The sequence below is a fragment of the Cydia strobilella genome, chromosome Z (assembly GCF_947568885.1).
Source record: "Cydia strobilella chromosome Z, ilCydStro3.1, whole genome shotgun sequence".
Lineage (NCBI taxonomy): Eukaryota > Metazoa > Arthropoda > Insecta > Lepidoptera > Tortricidae > Cydia > Cydia strobilella.
The window spans coordinates 49258719-49284571 of NC_086068.1; the positions used below are offsets into that span (position 1 = coordinate 49258719).

General features: G+C 39.3%; 2 protein-coding genes across 2 annotated transcripts in view; one reads left to right on the forward strand and one right to left on the reverse strand.

Annotated features, from left to right (window-relative positions):
• Window positions 1-19322, reverse strand: part of LOC134754637 (uncharacterized) — a 102734-nt gene extending 83412 nt beyond the window's left edge. The window contains exon 1 of the mRNA XM_063690977.1: window positions 18807-19322. Coding sequence (XP_063547047.1) covers window positions 18807-19271 — 465 coding nt within the window. The 5' untranslated portion in view covers window positions 19272-19322. The remainder of the gene's footprint in view (window positions 1-18806) is intronic.
• Window positions 19323-19875: 553 nt separating this feature from the next.
• On the forward strand, window positions 19876-24891 carry LOC134753781 (uncharacterized). The gene is made up of 4 exons (XM_063689721.1): window positions 19876-20042; window positions 20277-20486; window positions 20784-21599; window positions 24885-24891. Exons 1-4 carry the CDS (start codon window positions 19876-19878, stop codon window positions 24889-24891), a joined length of 1200 nt encoding a protein of 399 aa, XP_063545791.1.
• The last annotated feature ends 962 nt before the right edge of the window (window positions 24892-25853 follow it).

Genomic DNA, 25853 nt, shown 5'->3' on the forward strand with positions numbered 1-25853 from the left:
TAGTTGCTTTTGTATTATTTTTGTTTATTTGTATACTTATTCAAAAATTTAGTTAATAACAGTTGATATAATTCTGGGTTTCTGTTTGTTAGTTCCGAGGAAATAAACAATCATGATGTTTAAGCAATTGTATATGAATTACATATATGATATAATTAAACTGTTATAGGTATATAAAACAAGCCGAAGTCTAACGCATAACACGGTAACGCCATGTTCAGCGTTGCATAAGCTAAGTAGCAAATGCTACAAAGTCAAAATTGCTAACCATTAAACAAATGTGTAATGGTTAGCAATTTTTACTGTCTACATTTATTAGTCTTTCATTTGAACTCAATTAAACTTACTCTACCTATGTAAAAAATGATGGTGCATACTCGTAGGTATGGCAGCAGTCATCGGAGTATGTATAATCTTAAAAAATAAAAAAAATCTGTTTTAAAATGTTTACAAGCAAAAACGGACAAGAACCTAAAACATAATCATATTTATTAAACGAATACTTAATTTTGTACGGTTTATACTTAGGTATATTCTTTTATGTCCCGATTATGAGCTAACTATCTAACGCATACTTCATGTTAACACATACTATATACAAATACAAAGTACCACATGCGTATAAAACAATCATAAGCATTTTTTATAAAATAATCGTCGTAAAAAGGATTGAGCGTTGACAGTCGTATTAAAATTGTTGAAAGTGTGTAAATGTGGGTCTCGGGATACTCGTACAAGTAGGTCACAAGGCGCTCCCAGATACCCGCGACTGCGGGCCGCGGGCCGCGGGCCGGGCGGTCGCGACGCGACGGACTGACGTCCACGTTCATTCCTCTTGGCTTTCACGCAAACTAACTCTACGAGTAGACACTACACTTCTGTCATTCAATTTATTATAATACGAGTATTTACCATTCAGCAGCTAGCTGGTTAAGAACAAATCAAACAACCGCATAGATAATATGAATGGGAATCACATTAAACGCAGATTATCTCTACTTAAGATTTAGAGGTAAAGTAGGTATTGGAAAGTGTTAGGAAATTTCCGAAGGATAGGTAATTAGATATAGGGGCGCAGGCAAGAACTAGGTAATCCGACTGCCTTTTGTTCCCTATGTCAACTGTAAATCTAAACCACTACACCAACACGGTCTTCGGATTATGAAGTTTTTGACAATCGTCTACCATACAATCACGTCTAAATAATAAAAGAACAATGAAAATGGGTCTCTTTGCATACAAGTTCCCATATTAAGTGACTCGTTTCCTTTGCTCATGAGCCCTCATATTTACCCATAAAATCAAGTTTAACCTATAAAAAACAATGTTGATAAACTTATTCTTATTACCGTATACCTTATCCTTGGCAACTAGATCAATAACGTCAAAAATAATAAGTTTTTGGCAAAAGTTTCATTTTCGGTACAAGATTTAATCGCTGACTGTACTTTTCTTTCCACAGGCAACTAATACTCATCGAAACAATTCTACCAACCCCAAACACAATCAGTTTGCGTTGTTTTATCACAGAGTTCCCATGGCCACCTCCTGTCTCCATCATCAGGTCAGCTCCATGTCCTCATAATAACATTGCATTGTCATCCGATTTACATAAGTATGCAAAATGTCAGCTTAATCGGAAATCTGGAAGTGGGTCAAATTTAGCTTCCAAGATTTGACCCACACTAACATACTAACAGGGCGAGTTAAAAATAAAAGCTCGTAAAAATAAAATATCTCTCAAGTGCGAGGTAGTAAAAACAGTTATAGAAGGTATTGTCGAAAGTAAGGCATGTAAGATTCAAATTGCTGCGGAAGGTAGGTGAAATCATTGCGAGACGGCAAGCCACGCATGCGCCTACCGCACGCCTGCGCAAGGCCACTTAACCTCAATCCGAGACGTGTTTTTGAATGAAACTTCATTCCCAAGCCGGTGGCCGCGACCACACTTTGCTTTCAGCCGACTTCGGAGCTTAGACGAGTTATCCTCGCCGGTCGACTTACTCACCGGAATGTAGGTACGGCACGTATGATGGATTGTCTTTTATTGGATTACCATTAGGTACTGTTTAGTACCTACCTAGGTATTTAACGCTTATAGTGTGACTTACGAGTAGACTGAAAGATTGAACTTGAGGAATCGATTGAATTGAATATATGTATTGATTATATTATATCATATTCAAACAGATGAAATAATGATTTTTCATTTCGAAATCTTCCTCAGGACTATTCCATGTAACTGCGGATATTATTTAATTACTAACTTATTAACACTAACCCTTGGGTTGCACATATAGCATTTGTATAATATAATACAGAGTTTAGTGATCGTTTAGAGAAAATTTTTAGTGTTATCTTGTTCATAACTTGTTTCGATATAAGTTTTTTTTTTTCGATTTGGTAGCCGACCAGCGACTAGGTAGGGTCCCTTAGTCAATTGCTTTAAGTCATTCAAAAAATATTTTAAACAGAGTTTTTAGACCACTCTTACCAACATAATGTGGCTTTTTAAGATGTGTTTTGTGGGTGGTTTTCCTTAAAAGTTTGCCTTTGGTGTAGCCATAAAATATTTTTTTTTAAGTAGAGCATTTCTTTCACACTGCTTTTTTCAAAACGTTTGCACACCGACATCCACGGGGTAATTAATAGGAATTCGTTGGAGCGCATGCATTATCAGATCAGCTCCGTGTTGGCATATTATTCCATTGTTAACTTAATTGCGGAAGAGTATTGTAAAGGTCGACCACCTCTACAGTCTCTTTGCTTTGACTGGCACATTATTTATTTTAAATTTAGAGCACGCCCCGAAATGATTTTTTGAGGGATTCTAGATAACGCAGCCAGCACTTCAGAATTTATATTGGCTTTGTGATAAACAAACGAATTGTATTTGAAATCAATTTTAAATATAATTAGTTTGCATATAAGTGAAAGCTCTACCCACTAGGCCATACTTTGCGAGTTACATTTGACCCAACTCCAGTTTACCAATTATAAATGTTTTAAAATGACTGATGATGAGTTATAAAAATAGTATGTTTTGTCAAGAATGTAATTTCTAATACCAGAACCCCTAGTGTAAATTTCATTCGATAGCGTGACGAGCGTTTGCGTTATGTCTGTTTTTATCGGATTTTAAACAGCGCGCCAAGCGGGACGTTGTGGAAACTCAAAATCCTATACAAAATGAGACTTAACGCAAACGCGTACGTCACGTCACGCTATCGAATGAAATTTACACTAGGGGTACCTACAGTTTTTATCACTGACACTGACTGTACTTTTCTTTGCATAGGTAAAGTAGGTACCGGCTCGTCTACGACTTCTCTGCGCGTCTACGACTCATCGAGGTATTTCTAGCGAGCCCAATCTCAATGTGGTTGCGTTGTTTTATTAAAACCGGACACGGACAAGTACGAGTCGAACTCGATCGATCGTTGTTGTTGTTTGATCGTTTAGTATTTGTTGTTATAGCGGCAACAGAAATACATCATCTGTAAAAATTTCAACTGTCTAGCTATCACGGTACATGAGATACAGTCTGGTGACAGACAGTCGGACAGACGGACAGACAGATGGACAGCGGAGTCTTAGTAATAGGGTCCCGTATTTACCCTTTGGGTACGGAACCCTATAATAAAGTGCCTAGGCCACCTTCCAGTTTTTAGCCTCCGCCTGATTTTTTCGACAATGTATTAAAAACGTCGTTTAATGTAAGTCTGCAAGTGTCGTTACGTCATTATGTACTTGTCCTGTGTATTTTATTCACCTACGGCTCATGAGTAACATCACAATTGCAATACAATGTAGGTAGGTACTATTTCTAATTTCACGATTCTAACTGCAACGTGTTATGTTAAGCGTTTTCTGTCTGTATCTATCAGGGAGAAACTGAGTCACCGCCCCTTTTTTCATGGGTGTCTTGTCTAGCTCTCTTTTAGAGGTATGTAAGTGTAGGTATTATACTGAACATTGAGGCGTGTAAAATACCACCTACGTGTTTACAAAATGTCAAACTCTATGGCTATCATATGCTGTAGTTCATTTAAATAATTCACTCGACTGCGTGTGATGGAAATTATTTTGTATGCCGTCACTCTTATTTACCTTCCTATATGGCAAAACAAATGGCAGACTGGTGGGAAGGCGCCTTATATATTCTGGAAATGTATCAAAAATAGCCAGGGTGGCTTTCACTTGGAAGAAGTGAAGAAACATTAGTCACTTCATAAAATCTACCCCAATAATAGTGGCCACGGGGTCTTCCCCGTAGCTAATCATCGCATTGCCCTATTTTGTAACATACAGGTCTGTGATTTCTTATCAAGCATTTTGAATTTACGAAACTAAAATAATACGCATCAAGTCATCACATCCATAAAATTTCGATTCTAAATCTCTTTGCAGCAGTAAGTACCGATATCAAAAATACGAGTAAGTAAATCTGTCCGAAAGTAACTCTGTCCGTTTGTCTGAATTAGAAAACGAATTAGATAAAAAATCGTACGGAGATAGTTGTTTGAAGCCCGAGGAAGGACATAAGATGTATTAATCAATCATCATTATCATCATCCCACGCAGATAAAGTCGCGCGCAAGAGCTAGAGTAGGTATTCTTATATTTCACTAATATGGTCGATGTTATGTTATAATAGTTTCACCTGGGGAAAAATAATATTCATATTAAATTATTCAGTATTCAAGGTTTACCTCTTAATAAAGGTTTATTTCAACTTTTGTTAAAATTTGTTTAGTAATTAGGCTTATCAGGCGATAAGCCCTAAAGTTAGGGTTTGTAGTCAATAAGGAACGTTTGTAGTTTTACTTCATCCATCAGTCCGTAGCTTAGATACCGACTAAATAAAATCTAATATTAGGTACTAAAATGAGAATAGGTACTGCCTACTGGTACTGTACGAGTATACATTACAGCTATCAATCACTATTGTCATATTCGGGATTCTCATCATTTTTTCTTTAAAAACCTTTTAAAAACAGGTATGTAAACATTTTCAATACATATAAGACAGTGCCAGACATCAATATTAACCTGAGTTCTTCAAAAGGTTTACAACTAGAATGTTTATATGTTTTTCGATTTCACAATCCGTTTTTTGGTAATAAGTACTTAAAGTATCTGCTCAGATTTTATATTAAGAATCACTTGACTTTTGTATTTTGATTTTTTTCTGCCTTTTTTTTATACTTAAATAGTTTTTCTTTCTTATAAGGTTTTATTGTAGTTCCGTCAACTCCTGAGCTACTGCGTACATGTATGATCACTCGTAGGTCCTAATGGTCCATCATTCGGACTTTGTTGTACATTTTTGACCGACTTTGGTTTGTTTGCTTACTTGATGCTCTGGTGATGTGATTGTGCTGCCTACGATAACTATGACTGTCTACAAAATATTTTTAGAATTTACTCAAGTTACTCTATCCAAGTGGCCTGCTATCATACACACACGAGCCTTCCAAACGGATGCCGTTACAATGGATTCATGCAAATAGACGGCATCCAATTATTTAGTACACTGACGATCGAGCCATTTTATACGTCCATAGGTGCTCTTGCTTCACTTGCTTTATCGGTACCAAAAACCATTTCTAGCCCAAAAAAAATGTATACGTGCTGTTTGCAACGTCCATTATCTAGAACCATGCAGATCATTATTCAAATCTACAAAAGTTCTTCCACTGCCATGCATGTATATATTACAGGCATCTTTGTTTGTAAGAGAGCACCCTGAATATTTTGACACTAATAGTAAATTTTTTCCTAGATCGACCAGGCGTGAAAACCAAATATTCTTACCTAGAGCAAGAAAAGATGTGTTCAAAAATAATGTATTTTCAATGGTCATTCAAATCTACAATAAATTACCAAAACACATATTAGAAATTGAACCGAGGCTATTTTAAAATGCCCTCTGTATATGGTTATTATTTAAGTGTTACTACACAATTAAAGATTTCATGTCCGACGAAAATCAATAAGTAAATTATTTTATTAACATGTTGACATATTGAAATATTCTTTTTTGTTTATTATTCTCTTATTCATCATTTTTGGTAATTTGTCAATTTTTAATGCAATAATTTTAAAATTGACATGTTTAACGTAGTTTCCTACCCTGACACTTAGTTATTTTAATTATTTCGTAATTGTAATTTATATCATCTGATATGCTTTAAATGTTTATAGTTTAAATTGTATTTACCGTATGCAAATGGAATTGTTACTTACTACTGGGAACTGTGGTAGCCATTTATGTGAAAAGGCTTAAAACACCATAAAGTATATGGACGAAGAAATGGTTAAGAAAAAGGCAATCTACCAACTTAATGAAAGAATTGTTATTAAAACCCGCTGATTCGAGAAACTACCTTAGAATGGATGACCCAACCTACTTTAAATTACTAGAACTTGTGACTCCCTTGTCTCGGCCTGACATTTTTACAGTGAATTCGTTGTCGTGTCGTTACTTGGTGGCAGCGCCATGCAGTTGCAGACTGAATACATTCACGGAACGTTTGGAGTGCGTCCAGATGGCGTGGCGCACGTTTGGTGTACGTTTCTAGCATTGGCGGTCACTCCAAAGTCGCCACGCCGATACGTCCAAATGGAGTGGCGTGCTGGATTTCAATCCAAATGGAAATCCACGATTAGGATGCCGTTTAAAAAAGGTTACACGTTTTTGACTTTCACGGACCGATTTTGTAATGCAGCCACGCTATTTGGACTGTTGGAAGGCTCGTCAGTGGCCACCTTTAGTATCCTGCAGTAATTAAACAAGTTTTCATAATTATTTCTATATTATATTGTCTTCGGTTACCGGTAAAATGCAATACCCCTCTACAGACTGCAGGAGTGTACAGGCTGGACTGTGAGTGTGGCCTATCATATGTCGGGCAGACGAAACGGAGCATTTCCACTCGGGTGAAGGAACACATAGCTGATGTCAAGCACCGTCGACCTAGGTCTGCTGTCTGTGAGCATGTCATGGATAAAGCCAATCACTCAATCAAGTTTGATAAGCCTCTGGTTCTTGCCAAGGAGAAGCGTTACATACCCAGAATGCTGCGCGAGGCCATTGAGATTAAGAAATATCCAAACTTTAATAGGGAAGATGGCTTTTCTCTACCACCAGCTTGGGATCCTGTAGTCCACCTGATAAAGGAGCAAGCGAGACATAGACTGTGAGACCGTAGTGTTGGATGATGCTGGACATTCTGATGTTTTGAAAAGATGTGTCCCGCCGAGTTTGTTGCCGGTCCCATATTGGGATACCCTCCTACAATTTAGGAGGGAATTAAATCTTCTCGGGTCCGTGGTGTAGGGTTGGAGCCGGCATAGTTTATTTTTATCGCGTATATATATATATCTTTACTTGAAAAATAATTATAGTGTATAACTAGCCTTATGAACCGATTTTGCATGTACAACCAGCCTTAAAGTTTGTAGTCTATGATTGTTCATTATTTTAGTATGTGGGTATTTTTGCATTTTGTAATTTTTCCTCAGTCACCCGTTGACCACGAACGCTGTAAAGAGTTCGAAACGTCGGGATGTATTATAAATTCAATATACGCGATATAATCCGTTTTCATAGTTTTATTTTATTTCTATATTGTTGTTTTATTTTTAGCGGAACTATAGTTTTTAATATTCTAATCTGTAGTTTATGGATTCGTAGTAAATAAATTTTATAGGTTCGCCCATAGCTGGATATGCCATAGTTAATTATGGAGTCGGCCAGAGCAATATACAATAATCGGAGTATGTTATATGGCATTTTATGTTTAGTAATACAGATTGCTGAGGAAACCCCCTAGCCTGTTGCACACACTATCGATGTGCGGTCCCCAATTCAACGAGGTATCAATTTTTAACCCAAAATAAGTATGGTTGTTGACAACTTCCAACGACTCACATTTACCGCTACAGTAGGACTGCGCTGTGTGCATGCAAGCATGCTCATGGGCCACGATTTTGGGTGTATCATAAATTTTAACATACGGAGAATAAATGTGCATTACTTTAGTTTTGCTATAGTTTATAGACAGGCCAATATTGTGAGCCCATTTACATAGCATGTTGAACTCGCTCTGCATCTGACACTCCGCCACTCTTATATCTGTATTAGCAATTAATAAACATGTGTCATCAGCGAACTGGTATACCGAGGCTGTTTGGAATATATTAATCATATCATTAACATAGATTAGGTACTCCGTCGGCCCCAAAATTGATCCCTGCGCTGTGCCGTGGTAGGATTAGAGGACGTCACTTTGCTCTCCGGCAAGACTAACAGTGTTAAATCTGTGCTGGTGGTACTGCTTGAACCAATTCAGTGTGGGCCCCTGTATACCACTTCGCTGTAGCTTTTTGTACAATGTCTCGTGATTCAGTGTCAAATGCTTTGCTAAAATCTATCATGACTACTACCACCTGCTTCCTGTCATTTAAGTGCTGGTTTACTTCATCAGTGTATTGTGCAAGTAATTGAGTTGTGCTTTTACCTTTCTCTTACCCCCGGTCGCTCGGTGTCGCATCTATAACTACTTGTATATACATATGTACTTTGTCTATGGTAGGTACGTACAATACTGTTCCACAGTGACGAACGATTTTTTTTTAATTTGGGGCTCCGACAAATACTTCGTCCCGTGCCTGCTATACGGCCACATCTCAAAATTAATGATCATTGGAGATTCAATCTTAATCTTAATTAAAAATAATAAAGTTAAGATAAACCGTGTATTCTGTTAGTGAGTTTTCATGTAAAATGTTGCCAAGACGAAACCATAAGGCTCGCACTGTCAAAAAGTTATCTGATCTCTTGTAGAGCCAAGCTTCTAACTTTACAAATTCTACACCTTAGTCAAAATATGTGGCTTGGCCGTTTCTTTGAGAAACCTACTCCTTGAGGCAGGGAAAGTATGAGGTTATACCGTTACCAAAATTATTCAAAAATTTAATCTATAGTTAAATGCTCGCTTGAATCTTAGTCACACGCCTTATCTACTTAATAACAATAATAACATGTCACAAAAAGATTACATGCCACCAACTACATAAATATAAGTTTGTGTATAATAATACCAAGTACTAGTATTGCGTTCGAAACTAGGACAGGCCCGCGATGGGGTAAGCTGCCAAATTGTGAAAGCTGACAAGTTACACTTGTTTTATAGGACTGATAAACCCGAGCTGCACTGGAATCTAGCCGGCTATTACAGTAATTAATGAATGAAGAAAACGTGATAACTAAAAAACGAATATTTTCATTTCCAGGAGTCTCAGAGCATAATAAAGTGCCTTATAACTTTACTCGTACTTACCCATTTACTTCAGTAATAACTTATTCGTAAATAATAACTATATTCTCTTGAAGATATTGCGTGTAATGAATAAGTAGTATATTAATGCAGATGTCGGGAAAGAAGGGCTTGCCGACCGAGTAGGTTTAGACGACTGAGCGTATCGAAACCGCCGGATGTTTACTCAATATCCACTACTGTATTGTTTTTTAACCTTTCAAAGACATGTATCGACTGAGAATAATCAATGCAAACAGGCCGCGTATGTACATGACCCGGTACAGCTTTTCAAGCTAAAGGATAAAGTGAGATAGGGAGATAATGACCTTATATGTCTCGTTCTTACAAGACCGTTGTGTATGATCGTGCGAATACTGCTTAATAAAATCAAAGACTTCACAACATCTATATTTTTTAAGGATCTCATGTGTGTAAAAACACCGTGTATAAATATTTCATAAATATTATTTAATATTACACAATTATTTTGAATGAACATGGCAGTATGAGTTGTGCCTTAAGCTTTTCAAAATTAAAAGAGGCGTCAGCGTTTTTGATGTTAAGATGCGATTCGAGTAATACCTGATGCTTAAATAATTGATTATTATATCATAATTCCTCGCTATTTGGAAAAAAGGAATATATATTCGTCTTGTTTGCCGTTCATCACAGTTGACAGACAATACTATGGACATAATAAAATTCCTAAATGGATAAGCCAAAGGGAGTATCTTCACAGCAGTTACGTCCTTTTACTATAATGGTATGATCACGCGCCATGTTGCGGAATTTCACTGGAACAAATTTTTCATACTATACTGAACTGTCACCCTATACATGAGAATGAACAGCGCCCTCTTGACAATGATCATATATTACTGGTCAAGCTTTACATCAAATTGCAGAAATTTATTGAGAGCGCCATGAGTTCCAACAGGCAACACATGATGCAAACATCCACACATCCATCTCCTTCAGCCGCATCAGTGCCTCCTTTACGTTTGTTCTTTGATATTTGACCTTTGGCGTGGATATTACGGATATTTAAATCTAAGTTCAAAACTTCATAATAGGTAGATAAATTACACCAAAATACTACTTATTTCATCAGTAATTATACATTGATGACTTAATTTACCAATATAGTTATGTATAAAGAGATATTTACCAGTCATATCTTTTTTCTGTTTGTTATCTTCCGAGTTTATTTACGTTTTGTTTTAATTATTTTGATGCTTCTTTTCCTCGAAAAATAAATAGTTTAACACAAAAATATATAAAAATAAATATCATTGTTTACATAAATAAGCCAAAATTCTCCTCAAATTGTTGTCTATTTGGCCCGATTGTTGACTGGTAGAGAATGCCTTTAGGCATTAAGTATTTAGGTGTTTTGTGCAAAAAAGTTTAATTAAATAAATAAAATTGATATGGTTGTGACAAGTCAACTGGTGTTGTCACTATGTTTCGCCTTGATATGTTTCTGGCGGCTTTCTCGCACAACGTATCAGCATTGCGATACAGCGGGGAAATGCCGCCAGCATCCTTGGTACAATGCCTCAAGGGCCTATTTTAGATTTAAGTTAGTTATTAATTTCGTTTACGTAGTACCACTGTTTCGCCTCAAGTTCCATTTTATTTCATATACCTATATGTACTTGGTCAAGCAAATGTTGTCAGTAGACAAAGGCGCGAAATTCAAATTTTCTATGGGACGATAACCCTTCGCGCCTACATTTTTTTTTAATTTTCCGCTTTTTCTACTGACAAGATTTGCTTGACCAACTATATCTGCGATTTCATGGACCTTTTTTTACTTTGGTAGCGATTATTTCCTAAAATATTGACTATCCGAAAATGATTTTTCAAAACCCATTTTCGTTTTGAAAGACCTATCCAAAGACCAAAAGCTATTTCCTCTTTACTGGTAGGGGAGGTACCCTGGATCTGTTTTTTTCTAATTGTTTTTGCTACTTTTTTGGCGTTATCCAGCATAAATTGCAGCATTCTGGTATAAACGATGACAGAGCTAGGTCGCGGACTGACAGACGGACATGGCAAAACTGTATGGGTGCCTAATTGACTACGGAACCCTATAAAACATACATCAAATCATCCATCTTACTTAAATCATATAATTTTTTTAAATACGTTTAGAAGTTGTATAACTAAGCTGTGTAGTAAACGGACGAGGAGGTGGCATGTCAGAAACTGTAGCCATTTCCCCTTCCCCAAGCACCTGCGACTGAAAGCTGAAAGCTTTCAAACGTTTGCCACTCCGTTAACTCTAGCGTTATAAGAAATACGCTATTATTGTTAAACATGCAGCAGCCTATTGCTATTGTTTCCTTAAACATGGAGACAAATGTTCTTGATGAAAGGAGCGTTAAATTGGCAATCTTAAACAAAAGGTAACAAGGTTTTTGCCCAATAAAGATAACTTACATTTTTTAACATTACTAATTTAAAAATAAACTTTTGAGAAATAACAAGATCAATTAGGTACCTACCTATTATGCCATCTTAGTTGGATCACGACCAGAAAATATGAATGTTATCTATGAACATAAGCTAAATCCACAATCCACAGCAGTGCTGGCTATATTTCACTACTCGTAAATCAGCCGCAGCGCAGGTAACATATTCGACATCTACTAAAATGGCTTCCAAGTAATTCTGTGAGGACTAAAAATGAACCTACCTGAAAAATACCGCTAACGTGACAAAATACAGTCAAAAAGAGATATTATGAAAAAATATATACCTCAGGCTAGATTATTATCGGGGCTAGACTATAGTTTGATAACCTTCCTAGAGGTGGCTTCTGATTTAACAGTTTGTTGCGGTTTTAATCTTGTTTTAATACGAATTTGACGATTGTCACTAGGCATCTCACGTGAACTAATAAGTGCGAGCGAGATGTCTAATGATACGACTTCCGACTGTATTTCGCGACGCGTACACCATTCATTATGAGCGATTGTCAAGTCAAATAGTTAAATCAGAATCAGCTCCATGTATAAATGTCATCATCTACACACAATATTATTAGGTGAATAAGCATAAGCAAAATGTTTGAACGCTACGGCCCTACATGTCTGAACCGTATAATGAAGAAAGAGCAATAGTAGATTGTTAGCCAAGGGATGAAAGGCACTCACTTCTGCCGAGGTACTTTTTTATATTAGGTACTACTTGTCGAGGGTACTTTCAATTAAAAATTACGTAAAAGTATCGTTATTTATGGAATGGGAAGTTAAATATCAGAATGGAATTAAAACCAAATTTCAATTGTTTATTCTAAAAAAACCGGCCAAGTGTAAGTCGGACTCGCGCACGAAGGGTTCCGTACCATTACGCAAAAAATGGCAAAAAAAATCACGTTTATTGTATGGAAGCCCCACTTAAATATTTATTTTATTCTGTTTTTTGTATTTGTTGTTATAGCGGCAACAGAAATACATCATCTGTGAAAATTTCAACTGTCTAGCTGCCACAGTTCATGAGATACAGCCTGGTGACAGACGGACAGACAGACAGCGGAGTCTTAGTAATAGGGTCCCGTTTGCACCCTTTGGGTAAGAAAACCTAAAAAATGAAAAAATCTTACTTGGAAAGTTAAATGCTCTAGTGCAGAAACGTATTACTTTCTGCACGCTTTTTAGAACGATAATGACCCTCTTTCAGAGCACGAGCAATGAAAAAGAAATATGACAGTGCTGAGCTGAATAGAAACGTAATATTCACAGAACGAGAGCCAAATTATATCCACGGTCAAAGAAGTGTGTCAGATTAGACTGGTTGTGATCAAAACATTCAGTACCTAAACCTAAGATATAAAACCTACCTACTCTACAAAGAAGCGGGTCAGATTAGATTGGTTGTGATCTAAACATTCACTACATAAACCTAAAAGGAGATATAAAACCTACCTACCCTACAAAGAAGTGTGTCAGATTAAACTGGTTGTGATCAAAACATTCACTACCGAAATCTAAAAGGAGATATAAAACCTACCTACTCTACAAAGAAGCGGGTCAGATTAGATTGGTTGTGATCTAAACATTCACTACATAAACCTAAAAGGAGATATAAAACCTACCTACCCTACAAAGAAGTGTGTCAGATTAAACTGGTTGTGATCAAAACATTCACTACCGAAATCTAAAAGGAGATATAAAACCTACCTACTCTATAAAGAAGTGTGTCAGATTAGACTGGTTGTGATCAAAACATACAGTACCTAATCCTAAAAGGAGATATAAAACCTACCTATCTACAAAGAAGTGTATCAGATTAGACTGGTTGTGATCAAAACATTCAGTACCTAAACCTAAAAGGAGATATAAAACCTACCTACTCTACAAAGAAGTGTGTCCGATTAGACTGGTTGTGATTAAAACATTCACTATTTAAATAGCGGTTAATAGTACAGGTACCGGGCTTATAAGGACAATTTCCGGTGGAAGATCAAAACTCCCTCCGACCTACCCCTAATAAATTTACAGCTAAAAGCTACACTACAATTTGAATTTAAATAGTTAGTTAGACTAAGATAAGGCTGCAAAGATTTTGATAGCACAGGCAGTGCAAGTGTTATTTATACGTCATAATAAATGCGTTGCGACGATAGTCGAAACATAACAAACGCCGAGCCACATCGAAGTTGAATCGACCGAAAGGCAAAGATTTTGTATCCAAATCCAACTGAAACTCGAGCGCAGCGAGCGCGAAATTGTTCGCTACCAATTACACAAATTGTGATGCGAACAAAGCTAGAAAGTGAATAAGTGGACAAGTATATTAAAAAGCGAGACCGAATGCCGACGTTCGCACAGGGCTCTGCATAAGGTTAAAAGACTGAAGCGTCACAGTCGGTGACACAGCGAGGCGAGTTTTCATGCGAGGTCAAAGCCGTGCTGCAGGATAACGAAGTTCGCAAATTTCGAGCATTTTTCTTTGTCACTCTTATTACGCCTTCATTGGAGTAAACAAGAAATATCCCCGAAATTTGACCCAACACGTCGATGTGTGTTAAAAAGCGACGCCGAAGCTAGGCCGAGCTGCAAGAGGGCAGCGCTCACAGCTCGGTTCTCCATACAAACGTAGTTCCGCTCTCATTTTAAAATGACTAGCTAGATTTCTCTAAAACTTTGTACTTACAATAGGTTAAGGTATATCTATGTCTGTAATTAGTTTATTTAGCTTCAGATACCATAGTTAAAAAATACAGCGTATATAAGTTTTTCATACAAAACTTGTTTTTGCTCTATTTCGTTTGTTTTATAAACTGGAGCTATATAAACTAATTTCAGGCCTAGATATACCTCATGTCATTGTATGTGCAAAGTTTCATTACAATCCAACACGTAGTTTTAAAATGAGAGCGGAACTACGTTTGTATGGGAAGGTGCAATTCGGAAGAGTTTGCCGGGGACTCTTAAAAAGCTACTCTATGGGCCGAAATTCGAGCACAAAAGCAGACTGTCCACTCTCAATTCTTCTGCAGCTCGGTCTTTGGCCTCACACGGAAACGCGCCTCTCAGGGACAGTTTGAAGTTTAAATTTATCAAATAATTTCTTTTTTTGTAAACATAATATAATTAGTACATAATCAAATATACATATATTTCCCATGTAAAATATAATACATTACATTCGTATTAATTAAATACGGGGCCCAATAAGTTCCTATCTCTGCCATGGAGAAATGATAATACTCAGTAGTTAGCCACCAATCCAATGATTGTGAATGTAGTCTCTTTGCCTCCAAAAACGATTACAAAAATATCTACGCGTGTTTGAGTAGACATTTTTGCCGCTAATATTTAAATGAAATATTTTAAATGTGTATTTGTGTATTCACATTTATTGGAATTTGTTAATAATGTGTTATTTGACAAGTAGGATTTCTTTTTTCGTGTCAATTTTATATAAATAAAACTGCAAGATATAGCAAACATCGTGTTTTTTTTTTTTTTAATAGGCGTAGTAGCAGAATGTCATAACGAACCAAAAAGCAAATATTGCTTACAATTTTGGCTGAATGCCATGATGCTGTGTCACAAATATATGTAAAACGGAAATAAAAAAGAGCTACTTCCCGGCCTAGGCCTGCAATTTTGTATGAAATTTCATTAAATACCTCTACCTGCGCCCGAAACGTGATACTTCCCAGCCTAATATGTAGAACTTAATATTTCTTTGCATGTTTGAGATAAGTTTACACAATTTAATGAATATTATCCATAGCTATGCCCCTTCGTTTTACTTTTTAGATTATTAAATATAAGATTTAGGAGCGAAAACTAAATTCCATAAAACAATTAAAAAGCTCCTTTCTCTTACAATATTTAAAAATTCAATGCTTAGTGTAGGGTTCCGTAGTTACCCGGCCATCATAATAGAATGCCAAAAACAGGAGATATTTGTGGGTATCCTATATATAACAAGCAAAAGGAAGTACTTTAACAGCACTTTTACTAAGAAGAGAAGGGAAGACTATTTGCAAAAACACAAAAACGGCTTTACCGATCATGTTTGCTATAGTTTTCATTGAAAGTATTTACTAGCCTTTACTTGTAAGACTTTTTTCATATTTTTTGGACTTATGGTTCAAAAGTTAGAGTTAGAAGAGTGGGGGGGGGGCACTTTTTTTTTCTTTTGAAGTGATTATTTCCTAAAATATTATAAGTATCAAAAATGGCGTACCCCTATTCATTTTGAAAGTCCTATCCAACGACATCCCATACCATAGGGTTGGAGCGAAAAAAATTCTTCATCCCCACTGTAGGTGTAGGGGACGAGGGGTACCATATTTTTTTTTGTTTTTATTTTACCACTGTCCATGCCAAATTGCCGCATTCTGGCACTAACGACCAAGGAGCAAAGCCTCGGACAGACAGACAGACAGACAGACGGAGATGGCGAAACTATAAGGGTTACTAGTTTACTACGGAACCCTAAAAAACAAACGAAGGGGCATAGCTATCGTTAATAGGTAGATATACATCATATTGTGTAAAAATATTTTTTGTAATGTTAATATCTAGAGAGAAAAATGAGCACAACGTTTTACAAATTGGTAAGCCTACATTTAGGTGTCAATATAATTTATCAGATTGCCCTATTTATGACGAAGGCGATTCGCTACAGCCACGTAGGTACGTATCTATTGAGTTAGGGGGGCATTACCTAGTTACTCTTCTGCTTGAATGTTCTACCTATTTCTTTTTGGAATCATGATTTCGTATTTATAAAACAATTGGATCACTTAAATATATTTGAGTTTTTATGGCATAATAATAAACTTTTGTAAAATAGCCTTTTTGACTTACTGTAAACTATCCAAAGATTAACACTGAAAATAATTCGATTATTGATAAATTCCTATTTTATAGGAAAGGCGCTACTGCAGATGCTATACATGATGTAGTAGTAACTGTACCCAGTTATCTTCACTTCGGTGTCAGAAATTACCCCTTATTCATAATGCTTAGCAAACGCTAACACACCTCTGTTAAATTTTGTCTCTTTCTAACAAACAGGAATGTCAAAATGGCGGTTAGGGTCAGACGATTATCAAAGGTTTGTTAAATCTGACAAACGTTTATTAATAACGCCATTAGTATTTAAAAACGGAATAGGCATAAGTAGTGGAAATTATGTAAAGATTTACAAAAACTAATAGTACATTAGTGCAGGCGCCGGGAAAGAAGGGCTTGCCGGCTGAGTAGGTATAAACGGCCGACCGTAGGGAGGCCGCTTAGTGATACGAAGCCGGCATCGGCAAGCCCTTTTCACGACCAGGCATGTATAGTGCTTTTCTCAAACATATGCAATGAAATAAAGAAATATACCACTCAAAAAAAATCAAATGTCTCCTTCGACTTTGGCGGCGCCCTCAATTGCGACGGAGTACAATTAATTTCTTCGTCGCTATTATCATGGTAACTCACATTGAAATTTTATTTATAAATATCAATCACAAATATAAAATCCAGCTACTCGACAAAAGTTTTTTAATTTTCCCTCCAATCCCTACATAATGTTTTTTTTTACGGAAGTCGTGCGTATTTCGCGTGTGTAGTGTTCGAATAGACCTTATTAGGGTTATTATACACAACCTGATATAGCTGATCAAACCAAATGGTCAGTAAATAAAAACAAAAAAAAACTACTATACTCATCCTTTTCTTTTGGGTGCTAGTACTAGTGTAAGACAAAGATAGTATGATTCTCTCTGTCTATGTTTGAAATGAGACAAACTATAAATGCAGAGGATTTTAAATATTGTCTATGGTCTCTGGTGACTTAGGCCCCATTAGCACGAGCATTCGCTAATCAGCGAAATCGACTCCACACTCGCGTTCGCGGCTTCACGCCGCGTAGTATGGAGCGGGCTATACAGATTAGTATACTTAATATCAGTTCGTGTGTAATAGGCGTTAACGCGGATATTTTTGGTCCGATAACCATTCAGCTACTAGAAAAAAAATAAAAAATATAATTCAGCTGTTTAGCCTGTTCATGAACACAGACGCCATGTCTACATAAAATTTTTAAAAAATTACTTCGCGGCCTAGGCCTTCAATTTCGTATGAAATTCCTTTACAGTTCTCTCGAGTTGCTCCGCCCGAAACGTGATACTTTGAAGCCTGTTTTGACGCACATAAGGATGATATTTCATTGCATGTTTGAGAAAAAATATTTTTTAATCTTAATACTTAAGCGGTAACAATCGATTTTTCATCAAAATCTATCATGCTCATCGGGGTAGGTACTTCTTCCGCATCACTAGTAGGTATCCCCGTAAAACGAATTAGTCTTTCAGTAATTTAGCGAAATAAACCTAATCAAAAGTTAAATTTAGCAAGTTTATATTAACGTAAATTGTGTTCTATGACAGTGAGGTGCTTAGAAAGTGTTATCAAATATTGGGAAGAGGAAAAAAATACCAAAAATGCATGAAAAACACTTTAAATAAACGAGTAAACTTGAGGTTAGGCCGTGAACGGAGGAGACGGTTAGGAGACGGTGGACGACAAAGCTCTTTGCAGCCGCGCCATACCGGCACCATTTCATCCCAACCCACCAGCATTAGGTTATTAAAGATGACGCATCACCTCGATCAATGAGTGTAATAATAAAAAACTAAATAGGTATTTTACCAAACAAGTGGGTCACACTATTTATTTCCTATGTTAAACGTAATTTGTCATTGAATGTATCATGGGTGGTAAGTTGTGCTGCCAAAACTGGCAAGGATAATTATTAATTACCACGAACCTAAAAAATAAAACTGTCTAAAACATACCAAACGATACTACTTTTATGGCTGTCAATTTATTAATCAGAATGGAAAGCAAAAGGAATAATTGAAGCAGCAGCAACCAGTAAAATCGCCTTAACACAGCACAGCATATGTACATGCTGTAGTACGGGAACACTGAGCGTACTAGTAGTTTAACATCCACTCACCTGGCAGTCTTCACACGTGTGTACGGAATAAGCCTGCTCGCAGTCGTAGCGATGAAGGATGTTGACGAATTCGCAGTGCACGTGCGCGACCATTGTGTCGAGCCGGAGGAGGTCGTGCAGCGTGCTCTCGCAGCGGTCACCGCCGGCGAGGACCTCGGCGCGGGCGCCCCGGTCCAATGCGGAGGCGGGCGAGCGCTCGCAGCAGGCGCGCAGCCGCAAGTCGGCGAGGCGGCGCGCGCGTTCACCTGCTGCCAGCCCGCACAGGAGCGGCACGTCGCGCGCCTGCAGCACCTTCGCCGCGCCGCCGCCACTGCCGCACGCCGTGCCACCGCACTCGGGCACGCCGCTCGCGCCCTCCTCCTCCAGATCACACGCGCTCAGCCAGGGGTTGAGGCGCGCGAGCGGACTCACGGCCAGGCCCGCGGCCGCCATCAGCAGCAGCAGCAGCAGCGGCGGCGCTCGCATGGCGGGGGCGGCGCCGCTAGCGGGGGCCGGCCCGCCGGGCGCGGCGCTGCCTCATACCGCATCGCGCATGGCGACCTACTCGCGCGGCCCGGGCCGCGGGGCCGCCGCGCGGGGTGGGCGCGCCGCCATGTCGCTCGCTCGCCGCTCGACTGACTCCCCCCGGGTGCGCATCGATCGCCCCGCGCCCCGCACCCGCCGCTGCGCGCGCCCCTTAAGGCTCCACTGGCGTTATGTAACACTGCGCGCGCATGTGGAGCTCCGCCCGCCCTGTCTTGCGCCCTCTAGTGATAACACTGTTTTCGACGTCTGCCGAACACGCGGCTTAACACGGCCAACGGATCACATTTTGCTGGTCGTGATAATAGATGTCACTACAAGTTGTCTAGATAAGTTTCAATATCTATGTACGTGTGCCGTGTGGTTGCCGGGTGCCGTGTGGTTGCCGGCTTAAGAATAGCCCACTCCGTGCTTATCCATGGATGTCGTAAAAGGCGACTAAAGGAGTAAAAGGACAGTTACCTAAGTCAACTAGGGATTCCCAAGGAGGGTTAACGTCAGGCAGGCGGCCGGTTGTAAAAACTCAATGCCAAATCCTTTTAGCAGCATGAGTATCGGACTAAATGAGATGAGCGACAGGGCTAGGGCGTACCCCGCAGGCGACGCGCAGGGGCAGCACCCGGCTCCGGTGGGAAATGGACAAGGGTTGTCGCACCAGCCCGGGCGGGGGCGACGTAAGAAGCGAGCCCGGGAACCTAAGTATGTGAGATTGAGGTATGCCAGCTGGAATATAGGGACGATGACTGGGAAAGGGAGAGAACTAGCAGATGTAATGAAAGGAAGAAGGATAAATGTAGCTTTTTTGCAGGAAACAAAGTGGAAGGGTGCGAGGGCTAGAGAGATTGGGGAAGGATATAAATTTTATTACTGTGGGAGTGACGGCAGGCGAAATGGTGTCGGTATAGTACTCGATCGTCATCTAAAACAGAATGTCACAAATGTTGACAGGAAGAGTGATAGAATCATAGCGATGAAAGTGATGCTGGAAAACGTCACACTCAATTTAATAAGTGTGTATGCACCCCAGAGTGGATGTGACGATGTAGCGAAAGAGAAGTTTTGGGAGGATTTTGACGCAGTGACCATGACTATACCGGCAAATGAGGAGATATATGTGGGTGGGGATTTTAATGGACATGTTGGAAGAATGAATGTTGGGTATGAAAGAGTGCATGGGGGTTTCGGTTTCGGAACACGTAACACACAGGGTGAAGCATTGCTGCAAGCAGCTACTGCCTTGGACATGGCAATTGCCAATACCTGGTTCCAAAAAAGGGATGAACACCTGATAACCTACAAAAGTGGCAATCACGCCACGCAGATTGATTATTTCCTTGTGAAGCGAAATAAGATCAACTGTATCAAAGACAGTAAAATAATACCAGGAGAACACCTTACTTCACAGCATAGGCTGCTTGTAATCGATGTAAAAATTAAAATCCAGTTTTGTATCAGAACCGAACGGCCCCCTGCAAAGATAAGATGGCATATGCTAGAGAAGAATGAATGTGCTATAAAGTTTAAAGAACGTGTGATAGATAAAATGATAGAAATGAATGGAATGGAAGGATTGAATGCAAACGAATGTTGGAACGAGATGGCAAATTATATACGAAGAGTAGCAAAAGATGTCTTGGGAGAGTCGAAAGGGAAAGGTGTGATAGATAAGGAAACGTGGTGGTGGAATGAGGAGGTACAGGGAGTATTAAAGAAAAAGAAGCAAGCATTTAAAGAATGGCAAAGTGTTGAAACTGGGCAGGAAGTTGAGAAGGAAATAAAGAGGACAGAGTATATAGAATGTAAGAAGAAAGCAAAGCGTGCAGTTGCTATAGCCAGAACCGCAGCACAGGACAATTTGTACGAGTCTTTAAATAGCCCTAAAGGCGAAAAGCAGCTGTACCGCCTAGCGAAAGCGAGAGAAAGAAGTTCTCGGGATATGGCTCATATAAAATGTGTGAAAGATGATGCAGGTAAGGTGATTACGAAAGATGAAGCGATAAAAGAACGTTGGAAAGTCTACTTCGAAAGGTTGATGAATGAAGAAAATGAATGGGGCAGGGTGCTAGAGCACAGGCTGATAAATATGGGTGCAGTGAAAGAAATATGTATGGATGAAGTAAGAACGGCTGTGAGAAGTATGAAAAATGGAAAATCTGTAGGACCAGATGATATACCAGGAGAGGTATGGAAGTTATTGCGTGAGGATGGATGTATGTGGCTGACTTTATTCTTCAATAAGTTGTTGCATGAAGAAACAATCCCCGACGAATGGTGTGACAGTTTGCTGGTGCCCATTTTTAAAAACAAAGGGGATGTACAGGAATGCAACAACTATAGAGGAATAAAGCTCATGTCACATAGCATGAAAATATGGGAAAAAGTGATAGAGAGACGCCTGAGAGATGAGAGTGATATAACACAAAACCAGTTCGGGTTTATGCCGGGGAGAGGTACAACAGACGCCATTTTTGCACTTCGCCAAATGTGCGAAAAATACAGACATGCTAAAAAGAACCTGCATATGGTGTTTGTTGACCTCGAAAAAGCATACGATCGAGTACCCCGAGAGGTTTTGTGGTGGGCTCTGAAAGAGAAATGCGTGCCTGGGAAGTATGTGGAGCTAATCCGGTCAATGTACAACCGATGTTGTACACGCGTCCGGTCAGCAGCTGGCACCACCGACAGGTTCAGTGTCACAGTAGGCTTGCACCAGGGATCGGCTTTAAGCCCTTACCTCTTCCTGCTAGTTATGGACGCACTGTCATCGGACATACAGGAGGAGGCACCTTGGTGTATGCTGTTTGCTGATGACATTGTGCTTGTAGGTGAAAACGAACTAGAGGTGCAGAGCAGACTTGAGAAATGGCGGCAAAAATTGGAGAATGTTGGCCTAAAGATCAGCAGATCTAAAACAGAACACATGTTCTGCGATTTTGGCGGTCTCTCCAGTTTTGCTGCCATAGAACTCGATAGCGTTACATTGCCGGTCTGCTCCGACTTCAAGTACCTCGGTTCGCTCGTACAGTGCGATGGCGATATTGACCGCGACGTGAAAAACCGGATTAGCACAGGATGGATGAAATGGCGACAGGTTACGGGAACCATTTGTGACGCCCGTATGCCCCTTCGGTTGAAGGGTAAAATTTATAAAACGATCATAAGACCTGTCGTCATGTATGGATCAGAGTGTTGGGCCCTAAAGGTGAAGGATGAAAAGAGATTGCATGTAGCGGAGATGAGAATGTTAAGGTGGATGTGTGGCGTGACGAGAATGGATAGGATAAGGAATGAGTATATAAGAGGAAGCCTGAAAGTTGCACCCATAACAGAAAAAGTAAGGGCAAATCGCCTAGCATGGTACGGGCATGTGATGCGGAGGGATGAAAGTCATGTGACGAGAAAGGTATTAAGAATGAATGTGGAGGGAAGTACGAGGAGAGGAAAACCGAGGAAAAGGTGGATGGACTGTGTGAAAGATGATATGAAACTAACGCAAGTGAATGATGAGATGACGGGTGACAGAGATGTATGGAAGAAAAAGACATGCTGCGCCGACCCCAAGTGAATGGGACAAGGGCAAGCGAATGATGATCTATGTACGTGTGTCTGACGGCACCTGACGGGTTGAGCTATACTGCGTTTTGAAGGCATGTGAACAAGTATTCACGAAACCTAAGCATGCCGTATGCATTGAGCGCGCAGCGCTTTAACCTTCAAATGATACATGATAATGGCTGATTTCGATGTACCTACTACATACCTACTTTGGACCTATTGCAAGTTTGTAACTTTTACGTAGGTATTACTTGTGCAACGTTGGCTTCTCTGATACAATACAATCTTCATCGAGTTGAAATTCTGAAATCAAGTTCACGTTGTTAGTGTGTAATATAAATATGATAGTGGTATTAAAGTGGGCTCATGGACGTTACGAGATTGTTTAGTAATTTAAAGTAGATATTATCCTAGACGGCAATCTTTAATACCGACGACGACGATTTCCATTTACCAGTGACTTTTATTGTATTTTTTGTTATTACAATACGCCCCCGTGGCTCCTGTAAGTTATTACACGCCCCCCGTGGCTCCAAGTCTACCTAGTGCTTATACTTAGGGGACGTAGTGCGCTGTAAGTCATTATCATTACACGCCCCCCGTGGCTCCGAATCTACCTAGTGTGTATACTTAGGGGACGTAGTGCGCTGTAAGTTATTACACGCCCCCCGTGGCTCCCAGTCTACCTAGTGCGTATACTTAGGGGACGTAGTGCGCTGTAAGTTATTACACGCCCCCCGTGGCTCCAAGTCTACCTAGTGCGTATACTTAGGGGACGTGGTGCGCTGTAAGTTATTACACGCCCCCCGTGGCTCCGTATCCACTTAGTGCGGATACTTAGGGGACGTAGTGCGCTGTAAGTTATTACACGCCCCCCGTGGCTCCGAATCCACTTAGTGCGGATACATAGGGGACGTAGTGCGCTGTAAGTTATTACATGCCCATACACATCCCTAACGGAGCTCGTAATTTGGCGGCTGGTAAACTATCTGATACTGTCGATAAATGTTTATAAACTTGGTATGTTTATTGAAAATTATTCGTTTTAATTTTTTTAAAGGTGAGATGTAATGATGTGGTATATTTTTAGAATCGCCCCAAGAAAACCCCTTCATTAGATACCACATACTATAGGTTTCTGAAAAAAAAATCCATACAAAAAAGAAATGACTCAGCACTAAGGGTTTTTTTTTTCAGGAACTGCGGGTCAAAAACTTTGTTTTGACCTCTAGTATGCGTGTGCCTAACGGCTAAACTTACACTTACACTAATACCTATAAACGAGTAATTCTTATATATGTAAACAGTGTGGAAAAAACTTATGGGCCCTGGAGGGAAAGTACCTTAAAACCTTAAGTTTACTTAGTCATTTTACTTAAAGGAAACATTCTTTTATTTTTAAAAAGAAACAAAATTGCAATCAAATATTTTTCATAATTCGCTTGTCTCGCCCGGGAATCGAACAGACTTAAAATTAAAAGAATACTAAATATTCGATTTTATGGATATTTTGTACGATAGGCGTATGTGTACGTGTATGACCTAATGACACTTGGAGAAATTGTACCATTAACATGAACTGTATCGACTAGTAGAATAAAATAGAGTCTTTTTTTAATAGTTTTAGTCGGTTTGATTCCCGGGGAGCGAATTTAAAATGAGGTAAATTAAGGTTTTAAGGCACTTTCCCTCCAGGGCCCATTCATTTTTTCCACACTGTATATATATAAATAATAGATAATCATACATAAATAAATATTATAGGACATTCTTACACAGATTGACTAAGTCCCACGGTAAGCCCAAGGAGGCTTGTGTTATGACTTATGGGTACTCAGACAACAATATATATATATTGATATTTCGGGGATCTCGGAAACGGTTCTAACGATTTCGATGCAATTTGCTATATGGGGGTTTTCGGGGGCGAATAATCGATCTAGCTAGGTTTTACCTCTGCATGGGAAAACGCGCATTTTTGAGTTTTTATATTTCTTCCAGGTACTAGTACTTATTCATGCCCCGAGTTAGCACACGTATGATGGTAAATTAAAAGAATAAACACAATAGAAGCTGATGAGGTTGATCTATTAATATAAATCTGTATTTATCAGGTAGCGAGTACGACAAAGTTACAAAAAATTAAAATAAAATCATCATACGACATCGCCTTTTCATCATTTATATAAACGTAGTCCTCATTTTCCTCTCTGCATATTAATATTACTGAAAAAAAAATTGACACAATTAGATGTATTTTTAGTCACTCGCGCGACATGTTTCGGAGAGCCTAGTTCTCCATTTTCAAGCACTAATAGTGCCTGAGTGAGTAGCGGTCACGACGGGTGGGCGCTACGTACTGCGGCGCGCCGCGCGCGCGTCGCGCGCGCAGCGCGCGATGAGATAACCGGTTGAGGGTTGAGGGAGGTCTTGCGCTGTTGTTGTAGACGGGCGCGATGGCGGGTTTGGTTTGGGCCACTCAACACTTGGAGCGAGGAACAACACGAACTTACTATGTCCACTGCACTGTCACAACACATACGACGCGGCGCGCCGCAGTGACAGTGACAGTGATAGTCCATTTGCAACCGCAGCTGCGTTACTGCTCCGACACTACTGCAGCGGCCTGAACGCGTCGGTGTTATTGTCAATTTCCATAGTAAAATTAATGACAAGGCCGACTGCACGTAGCATGGCCATTTTTGCGTATTTAGTGTATTATTGCAACTGCGGCTGCAGACCGCACGTCAAATCTGTCACCTGCGAAATGTCTTTGGGTCACAGATATTAGTAGTTCTAAAACAAAGAGGATATAACCACTACGTTCTAATAAGGAGCTTATTACACCCAAGGATATACAACCCCGATGGTACAGTCGCCATATATTGCAGATATATCGGGTCGGCCCAGGAGCTCACAAATATCTGAACACGCCTTTATTGTCAAGGCGCTAGAGTGCATGTCCAGATA